The 11,597-nt window shown below is 34.6% G+C and overlaps 1 protein-coding gene across 1 annotated transcript; it reads right to left on the minus strand.

The window, feature by feature from the left end:
* Nucleotides 1–950: 950 nt before the first annotated feature.
* LOC127701682 (putative ATP-dependent DNA helicase Q1) lies at nt 951–3,988 on the minus strand. The gene is made up of 3 exons (XM_052205679.1): nt 3,056–3,988; nt 2,306–2,447; nt 951–1,698 (listed from the first exon to the last, which is right to left on the minus strand). The coding sequence occupies exons 1-3, from the start codon at nt 3,437–3,439 to the stop codon at nt 1,124–1,126; spliced, it is 1,101 nt and encodes a 366-aa protein (XP_052061639.1). The 5' UTR covers nt 3,440–3,988; the 3' UTR covers nt 951–1,123.
* Nucleotides 3,989–11,597: the final 7,609 nt, after the last annotated feature.

Here is an 11,597-nt window from a genome sequence, read left to right on the forward strand (position 1 = left end):
CACAAAGAAAAAGATGGGTTTGAGTTTGGGGGTAATTGCCCTAAACGTTGAGGAATTTGGGGCCAAAAAACAAGCATTTTTCTAGTTTCCAGACAATAACTTGTGTTCAAGTGTATGGATCTCTCTGAAATTGTACTGCAAGGTACCATACCACAAAGGGAAGGCTGGGATTGAGTTTGGGGGTGATGAATCATAAGGGGGTTCAAAAAAATAAGGGGGGGGGGTTTCCTTTTTTTTTCTTTAAAATTTTCCATTTTAAATTAGTTATTTCTGATTTATATATAAAAGCAAATAATAATGATATGGTTTGAATAGGTAAATTAAAAAATTTTAAGTTCTTAGACCACATTCATTCTGTATCAGAAACCTATGCTGTGTCAAATATTTAATTACAATCCAAATTCAGTGCTGTATGAAGCTTGAATGTTGTGTCCATACTTGACCTCTGCGGTCGTATCAAGCTGCATCCCAGTGGAGCATTTTATTTAATGTGTTACCAATATGCATGTAATGTATATATATATATATATATATAGATATAAAGAATCGATCTATATGTTTTTTAAAATGTGATAAAATTTGTTTTGTTTATCCAAGATCCTCTCTTTTTCAAATCATTTTTTTCTAAAAAGTTATCTTAATAAATAAGGTTTATTCCTCAGTGTGGTGTTTGGGGGCATGTTTCCGCACTGCAGCTATATATATATGCTATACTTTCAATTACAATTCAAATATTTTTTTTGGCTCCTATATTTGTATGGAATAAAGATCAAGACATCGCGGCATCACTTTCAAAGTCTTTAAACATGCATTTTACATTGTATGACACAAGATTCATAAGAATAAACTTAAGTCACATTGATAGCATTTGGTTGACTTTGTATATTTTGGTTAGGTTGATGTCTCTTTGACACATTCCCCAGTTCCATTCTTTATACTATGACTTGACCTTTCCTTTTTAAATGCAGAAAAGATACTTTTGATCACCTTAACGGTTTTTTTTGCCCAGCATTAGTGCATGAATTAAAAAAGTACCAATCAATTTGGTTAAGCCTAAAACCATATCTATACAACTGCTGGTCTGCAAAAATACAATAATAAATAATGATGATTAATTAAGATTTTAATAATATGAATTGTTTAGCACAATACTTTGAACAATGATTGAAATGTTTTCTGCAATTTCTGGACCAATTTTAGGATATTGTTCTAGTATAATGGTACCAGAAAGGTAGGCTTGATAGTTCTCAGATATCAAATTTGCAAGCTCTTTGGTGAGACCTGTATAAATTGCTGCATTTGGCATGTTAAGACATTCGTTTTCTGATTCAAAATAGTCGATAACAGTTGCTAATATTGAACTTTTTAAACCAACATCAGTAGCAGATTGTGGCACATCAATGATATTGTCTGTTTGTTCCATTTCACTTGGAATTTCACTTTTTGTTTCAGAACACTGATTACATGTGCATTCCATTTCACATAAATCACAACATTCATGCTTGAAATTCATTTCACTGAATTCACAACCAAAATGTTCACATAAATAGGCACGTCGACAAGTTTTTGAATTGCAATAATCTCTCATTCCATCTGTCATACCAGGAACAGCTTGTGAAATATCAGATTTGTTATAGTACAAAATAGCTGTTGATGATTTACCATCTCTTCCAGCTCTGCCTATTTCTTGTATGTATACTGAAATGAAAATAAATTAACATGTTAATTGTTATCTATCATTGTTTATGTTTGCATACATGTAAAAACACATGTATAACATACATGTACATATATATAGGTTAATTTAAATTAAGAACATTCCAAATTTTGAAACGTTATCAAGGGTTTTTACTGGTAGATTTTTGTATAAAACGATAAATTTATACAAAACTTGATAAATGGACATTCCAATACTGTATTACAGTATTTAACTTGTTTTTTTGTGTGTGTATAAATTGATGAATTTAATTGTACATATGTATAGACATTGTATATATATATATATATGCATATTATTTATTGCTTTTTTTGTACCACTGAATTATGATGTTTTGAAATACATTCATGTATATATATTAAAAAACTATAATATGCAAGTAACTTGTCTGTTTGTTTTCATTTTTATCGTAAACTTGTCAAGTGTACAGGTCGAAAATGAGTCTTTTTTTTTTGTTCGGTGTGATATCTGAAAGCATATAGTTAGAGGACAAAATCCAATTTTCAATGAAATTCATCTCGAGTGATCAGTGAAATTTTATATCTTATTATAGACTACTTAATTTGCAATTGTATTTGAAACATATACTTTCTAGTGTTTTTGGAACTCCAGCATGAATAACCCTTCTAACATTTGGTGAATCTGTACCCATACTAAATGCTTCCGTTGCAAAAAGCAGTTTAAGGTCACTTCCAGGACTTGCCATGTCACTCAAAACTTTGCTCTTCATCTAGAAAATTGAAAAAATAGAAATATTTGAAAATTTATCATACTTTAATAACACAAAAAAAAATTATGGGTACATGTACATTGTCAGACCGATGCAATATACCTGTATTTACAATATAAAAACAAAAAAAATAGTATGATTGCTGAAGTGACAACTCTTAATCTCAGACTAAATGAGTAACAGTACTGTAACATGTTTGTTGTAAATGATCTGGTTCAGTTTCAAAATTGTTGATGGTGTGGTACATCATACAGACAGGCTTGACAGAGCTGTCGTTCATTTTAAATCTCAATGTACATGGAAGTATATATATATATATAGCTATATAGAATTATACTGTTACGGTTCGGCTTTGAAAGTAATTTTGATTTGTCATATTTGATTTAAAATCTCGTTTTAAAATTAATGGTGTGATACAGTGGATGACTGGACAGACCCAGCTGAACATACATGTACATGCATAAATGGAGCCTGGAAAAGAAATATATTTTTAGCAATTTAAATGTTTTATAATTTCTTATTTTGATGATATGGGACAGAAACCTTTAATTTCTTTTGAATTTGAATAGTTTCTTTAATGACACCAAAGAAAGTTATAAGACATTTACCTCTGATGTACATGGGCTGTGAAACTGGGCAACACATTTCTCAATATTGTCCTCTTTGTCTCCATTTTTCAATGGCCTGACCACTTCCTCATAACCATAGCCACACCAATTTATTTTCGAATAAACTATTGTCCTTTCAAAACTTGACTTGTCTGCCCGTAGTTCATCAACTAATGGTTGATAGATAAAATCATATGATTCCTGGACAGTGTTTTTTCCACCACATCCAGCTGGTCTTTTGACCAATGTCAATTTTATGTTTGGTCGGTCCATTGATGATTGGACAGTCAATGCGCTCTTCATTCCAAGCTGTTTTCTTATTTCATTTTGCATTTTGGTTGTAGCAGTTGCAGTCAAAGCCAACATTCTTGCATTTGGAAACATTGACCTCAGTTTTACAAGTTCAGTGAATTTTTCCCTGAATCCATGACCCCATTGAACTACACAGTGTGCTTCATCCACAACTATATGTGAGATTTTACTCTGCCATTTCTCTGACTTAAAAAGTCCAAACACGGCTTTATCAATAAATTGTTCTGGGTGACCCAAGATGTATGAAAAATTGCAACTTTTCAATTTTTCAATGTCAGCTTGACAGTCCTCAGATAATACACCAGTTTTTAAGCAACGTACAATATCTGAGTTCAAATGTACAGCTTTATCTCCATAGCGTACTAACTGTTCCTCTATGATAGAATTCAGCGGAGAAATTACCAGAATAGATGAATTTCTGAAATACGGCAGTGTCTCAAATATTAATGATTTTCCATATCCTGTTGGTAGAACGGCTAATGTGTCCCGAATCAACGCTTCTCTGATACACAGAAACTGAGCTGGTTTCAAAATTCTAAATTCAGTGCCCCTTAATTTGTTAATGGTTGTCAAAACTAACTTTATTTCATTCACGAGTCTAATTTTCTTTTCAAAGTCCGCCATGTTTATCTAGGACACTGCGTATCGGAATATCTCTAGAGTCACTGAAAAATCAATTGACCAATGCGATGGTCTAATCAGCCGATATCAATTTACCACTGACCCGTTGTTTGTGTCGAAGTATCAATCAGCGGGTGGCCAGTTAACCAGTTGACGCTATCTGGGACCCTGTTTAAACAATGCACCATGCATGATACTTTTTAATGAGACCTGTTTAAAACATCGTAAATACTTCAAACACAATATTTTTTGACTATAATTTGAGTTTGGAAAAAGTGGATCATAATCTATCAAAGTTTCCTATTGATCGCTTTCTAAATTTTTCCCTCCCTCAGCTCGTTACTGATGACCTTTGTTTGCGGCCTGTTGACCCAAACAGGAAGTTGTCTAAATGACTGTTTTTTCCGGATTGGACTAAATAGCGATAAGGTGTATTGTCTATTGTCGTGCATTGTTGTTGATTAATTTCGTTCAATAGTGTAAGGGAGCTACCATTTGATTTCTTTGGGGGTGGGGGCTAGGACCAAATTAGAAAAAAAGTCAGGATTAAATGGTAGCTCCCTATTAAAACACATGTATGTGTTCATTTGTAATTGTCATTTGATGATACTGAGTCTGATAGTTGCACCGGTTGACCCATGGTTAATCAGTCCAATAGTCCAAATAATTATGACGTCTAGGAAGGCTATTTTAAATTTTTGCTTTGACCCTTCCTGTGTCAATATGGGATAAAAAAAAGTCAAAATCGAAAAATACCCACAGCAGATGGCATGATCATTGATTATCTGGACTATAATAGTCCAATGGCAATGTCGACGTCTGGACCTTATTTCAATAAAAAAATTAGTTACTTACTTGCAAATCACCTCAAAATAAACCGATCTCAAGGTTTTGTTTATATAAGTTGCACCGGTTGACCCAAGGTTAATCAGTTCAAATTACGTCATCGGACAAATCATGGTGTCAAACACCTGAATTACATTTGATACTGTCCACTCAGTTAAACCCTTGAAATCATCCATTGTTGTGTACATACATGTATCTAGTATCCTATTGTCTATATCAGTCAATTCAATACAATACAGTTGTTACCTTATCATCTTCATTTATAGCAAACACAATTAAAAATTATTCATTACAAAACCTTTAACACCATGTTTAAAAAGGGTGTGAATGTGTTTGTTGCGAAAGTAAAAGTGGGCAAAAATAAATGAAGACCACAATTTAGTCATCATTTAAACACAATTTAGCAGAGCAACCAACAACTGTTGATCATTTTCGGGCTTCTGACTTGTGACTTGCACATACAGAATGTTACCGGGTTAAACATGTTTGTTATTGGGACACGCTACCACTAACCTGGGACAGTGGCCATGGTTTAACAGCAGAACATAATATCAGACATAAAAAATCTGTTAAAAAAAGGCTTGACTCACCAGACAGGTTCTATTAGCAACATCACTGTAATAGTATATAGATATAAGAAGATGCGGTGCCAATTATATACATGTATTCCCCAGCCAAATATTATCTCTTTAACAGAGGAAATAGTAGATGATAAAAAACGTATTTATTGGTCAAAGGCATGGGAGGATGGATTATCTATTCCATATGATGGTGTGCCATTTATTATTGTTGGTCATGAGGATTTTGAATGCCACCATGGACAAAACCACAAAGGAAAGAATGGACTTCAAGTAAATTCTAATCTGTCTCAGGTATATATATAAATAAGATGAAGACTTCAAATGATTTTGTAATTTCATTTTATACATGTACATGTATGTAATTATTTTTTTTCACATTTTTTAATTGAAACAGGATCAAACCTGATCGTATATAGTCATTTAGTCTGCAGAATTTTGATAACTGTCTTACTTCACCTATCATGCCTGTTGCTTTAATATATTTACCGGTATATAGAATAAAGGATTTGTTTTTGAAAACCTTATGTTTTACTGTCATGACTATGATAAAGTGGGATGGTATGAAGAACATTATAAATCTTTATTCTTTTTATTGGTGAAATCACTGAATTGAAGAATATCGGTGAATTGACAAATATGAAAATTTTAATTAGTTTGAAAATAAAGCAAATAACATTTGAACTACTTTTTTTGCATTGAATTAAAACTACAAATTAAAGTTCATGTTTCATTGATAAAGGCTGCATTATAAATATCATTTAAAATTTATACATGTACCATTTAGCTAAACATGGTGTTTCCTTGCACAAAGAAAATTGATAACTCTTGTATACAATTCATAACTTCTGTTTCTAAAACAATGTAAAATACATGTATTGTATCCTACACATGCTACAGGTAAGTCAAGTTCAGATTGAAAAAGGGGAATGTGTATATGTAAATAGTCATCTCATAATACATTGACCATCATACCACTTACATGTATTTCCAAATTTTTAAATGGTAGTCCTACTAGAATAATCAAATGAGTTTTGTTTTATTCTTATTTTGTTTCAGTATATATATATATATTTCATGCTAGCTGTAGAACCATAGCTCTTGTGGTCCTTTGGATATTTTTCTTTTGTATTTGTAGACTACTCAGACAGTAACAATTGCAGCACCTTTACGGTTACTATTTATGTGTTGCATCTATATATGAATTGTAACACTTTATAGTGACTGAACAGGTAAAACACATTCTTCTCAAGAAACAGAAAATTAGAAGACACTAGCTTATAAATGAAAACTCAGATTTGGATATTTCTTACAGAATGAGGACCACAGCTATGGAAGCCGAAAAAGGAAGCGTATGATCCAGAATACAAAAAAGATGGATTGTCCTGCTTTCATCAAAGTTAAAGTTGTTGTCAAGTTCCCTCAGTTCAAAGTAAGGAACCATTTTAAATACCCAAAAACATAGAAAGTAACTAAATTGTAATAAGCCATGAGGCAGAATAGAAAACATTTATATCATTAAATTCTATGGTTTAAGATATCTTAGTAACTTTAATAAGTTGATTCTGAAAAAAAAATACCAAGAGGATACTTATGATTATTGACTAACAGAAACTACCTCATCTTTTTATGTGGTACTAATTTAACACTGAAAATCTAATATGTTTACCTTTCTAAGACTTGCCAATCCTCACATTCTTATAACCTAGCCTTGACCAGTAGTTCAACTGTCTCAGATTAGTACATGTATACTCAATAAAAGGATTATAACCATAACTTCACAAAATATTCCAACAGAAAATAGAATAATATTTAAAGCAGAGCCACAGGCATTTTAATGAAAGTAAGAGACATTAATGACCACTTTGTTATAACAAAGGTTGAAGGAATGGTATCTGAGTGGCAGAGAAGAGAAATGGTTAAGAAAATTAAACACAGAGAAAATTTGGAGAAGGAAGGCAGATTTTATATTTTCTTTCCGAGTGATGACCAGTATGAAAACCATTTAACAGGAGAGGCAAGTAGATAATAATCGACATATAAATCCAAGACAAAACTGTGCAAGATTTATTTGTAATGTCATTTCTTTTAAATAATCAATTTAAATTCCTTGCGTAACCACCTACATGTATAATGAGGAAAGATATAGACTATGTTATATACCTCTTAAGACTGAACTGACATATGTCTCACTGGCTACAATGAGGTCAGATATATACCATGTTATATACCTCTTGAGACTGTACTGACATTTGTCTCACCGGCTACAATGAGGTCAGATATAGACCATGTTACATTCCCCTTAAAACTGTCCTGATATTTGTCTCACCAGCTACAATGAGGTCAGATATAGACCATGTTATATTCCCCTCAAGACTGTACTGACATATGTCTCACCGTCTACAATGAGGTCAGATACAGACCATGTTATATACCTCTATAGACTGTACTGACATTTGTCTCACCAGCTACAATGAGGTCAGATATAGACCATGTTATATACCTCTTGAGACTGTACTGACATTTGTCTCACAGGCTACAATGAGGTTAGATATAGACCATGTTATATACCCCTCAAGACTGTACTGACATTTGTCTCACCAGCTACAATGAGGTCAGATATAGACCATGTTATATACCTGTTAAGACCATACTGACAATTGTCTCACTGGCTACAATGAAGTAAGATATAGACCATGTTATATATCTCTTTAAACTGTACTGACATATGTCTCACCGGCTAAAATGAGGTCAGCTATAGACCATGTTATATTCCCCTTAAGACTGTACTGACATTTGTCTAACCGGCTACAATGAGGTCTGATATATACCATGTTATATACCTCTTGAGACTGTACTGACAATTGTCTCACCGGCCACAATGAGGTCAGATATAGACCATGTTATATTCCCCTCAAGACTGTACTGACATATGTCTCACCGGCCACAATGAGGTCAGATATAGACCATGTTATATTCCCCTCAAGACTGTACTGACATATGTCTCACCGTCTACAATGAGGTCAGATACAGACCATGTTATATACCTCTATAGACTGTACTGACATTTGCCTCACCAGCTACAATGAGGTCAGATATAGACCATGTTATATACCTCTTAAGACTGAACTGACATATGTCTCACCGGCTACAATGAGGTCAGATATATACCATGTTATATACCTCTTGAGACTGTACTGACATTTGTCTCACCGGCTACAATGAGGTCAGATATAGACCATGTTACATTCCCCTCAAAACTGTCCTGATATTTGTCTCACAAGCTACAATGAGGTCAGATATATACCATGTTATATACCTCTATAGACCGTACTGACATTTGTCTCACCAGCTACAATGAGGTCAGATATAGACCATGTTATATACCTCTTGAGACTGTACTGACATTTGTCTCACCGGCTACAATGAGGACAGATATAGACCACGTTATATACCTCTATAGACTGTACTAACATTTGTACCAGCTACAATGAGGTCGGATATAGACCATATTATATACCTCTTAAGACTGTACTGACATTTGTCTCACCAGCTACAATGAGGTCAGATATAGAACATGTTATATACCTCTTAAGACCGTATTGACATTTGTCTCACCGGCTACAATGAGGTCAGATATAGACCATGTTATATACCTCTTAAGACTGTACTGACATTTGTCTCACCGGCTACAATGAGGTCAGATATAGACCATGTAATATACATCTTGAGACTGTACTGACATTTGTCTAACCGGCTACAATGAGGTCTGATATATACCATGTTATATACCTCTTGAGACTGTACTGACAATTGTCTCACCGGTCACAATGAGGTCAGATATAGACCATGTTATATTCCCCTCAAGACTGTACTGACATATGTCTCACCGTCTACAATGAGGTCAGATACAGACCATGTTATATACCTCTATAGACTGTACTGACATTTGTCTCACCAGCTACAATGAGGTCTGATATAGACCATGTTATATACCTCTTGAGACTGTACTGACATTTGTCTCACCGGCTACAATGAGGACAGATATAGACCATGTTATATACCTCTATAGACTGTACTAACATTTGTCTCACCAGCTACAATGAGGTCAGATATAGACCATGTTATATACCTCTTAAGACTGTACTGACATTTGTCTCACCAGCTACAATGAGGTCAGATATAGAACATGTTATATACCTCTATAGACCGTACTGACATTTGTCTCACCAGCTACAATGAGGTCAGATATAGACCATGTTATATACCTCTTGAGACTGTACTGACATTTGTCTCACCGGCTACAATGAGGACAGATATAGACCATGTTATATACCTCTATAGACTGTACTAACATTTGTCCCACCAGCTACAATGAGGTCAGATATAGACCATATTATATACCTCTTAAGACTGTACTGACATTTGTCTCACCAGCTACAATGAGGTCAGATATAGAACATGTTATATACCTCTTAAGACCGTATTGACATTTGTCTCACCGGCTACAATGAGGTCAGATATAGACCATGTTATATACCTCTGAAGACTGTACTGACATTTGTCTCACCGGCTACAATGAGGTCAGATATAGACCATGTTATATACCTCTGAAGACCGTATTGACATTTGTCTCACCGGCTACAATGAGGTCAGATATAGACCATGTTGTATACCTCTTAAGACTGAACTGACATTTGTCTCACCAGCTTAAATGAGGTCAGATATATACCATGTTATATACCTCTTTAAACTGTCCTGACATATGTCTCACCGGCTACAATGAGGTCAGATACAGACCATGTTATATACCTTTATAGACTGTATTGACATTTGTCTCACCAGCTACAATGAGGTCAGATATAGACCATGTTATATACCTCTTGAGACTGTACTGACAATTGTCTCACCGGCCACAATGAGGTCAGATATAGACCATGTTATATTCCCCTCAAGACTGTACTGACATATGTCTCACCGTCTACAATGAGGTCAGATACAGACCATGTTATATACCTCTATAGACTGTACTGACATTTGTCTCACCAGCTACAATGAAGTCAGATATAGACCATGTTATATACCGCTCAAGACTGTACTGACATTTGTCTCACCAGCTACAATGAGGTCAGATATAGACCATGTTATATACCTGTTAAGACCGTACTGACAATTGTCTCACCGGCTACAATGAGGTAAGATATAGACCATGTTATATACCTCTTTAAACTGTACTGACATATGTCTCACCGGCTAAAATGAGGTCAGCTATAGACCATGTTATATTCCCCTTAAGACTATACTGACATTTGTCTCACCAGCTGCAATGAGGTCAGATATAGACCATGTTATATACATCTTGAGACTGTACTGACATTTGTCTAACCGGCTACAATGAGGTCTGATATATACCATGTTATATACCTCTTGAGACTGTACTGACAATTGTCTGACCGGCCACAATGAGGTCAGATATAGACCATGTTATATTCCCCTCAAGACTGTACTGACATATGTCTCACCGTCTACAATGAGGTCAGATACAGACCATGTTATATACCTCTATAGACTGTACTGACATTTGTCTCACCAGCTACAATGAGGTCAGATATAGACCATGTTATATACCTCTTGAGACTGTACTGACATTTGTCTCACCGGCTACAATGACGACAGATATAGACCATGTTATATACCTCTATAGACTGTACTAACATTTGTCCCACCAGCTACAATGAGGTCAGATAAAGACCATGTTATATACCTCTTAAGACTGTACTGACTTTTGTCTCACCAGCTACAATGAGGTCAGATATAGACCATGTTATATAACCCTCAAGACTGTACTGACATTTGTCTAACCAGCTACAATGAGGTCAGATATAGACCATGTTATATACCTGTTAAGACTGTACTGACAATTGTCTCACCGGCTACAATGAGGTAAGATATAGACCATGTTATATACCTCTTTAAACTGTACTGACATATGTCTCACCGGCTAAAACGAGGTCAACTATAGACCATGTTATATTCCCCTTAAGACTGTACTGACATTTGTCTCAACAGCTACAATGAGGTCAGATATAAACTATGTTATATTCTTCTTAAGACTGTAGTGACATTTGTCTCACCAGCTGCAATGAGGTCAGATATAGACCATGTTATATACATCTTGAGACTGT

The sequence above is a fragment of the Mytilus californianus genome, unplaced genomic scaffold (genome assembly GCF_021869535.1).
Source record: "Mytilus californianus isolate M0D057914Y unplaced genomic scaffold, xbMytCali1.0.p SCAF_5, whole genome shotgun sequence".
Taxonomy (NCBI): domain Eukaryota; kingdom Metazoa; phylum Mollusca; class Bivalvia; order Mytilida; family Mytilidae; genus Mytilus; species Mytilus californianus.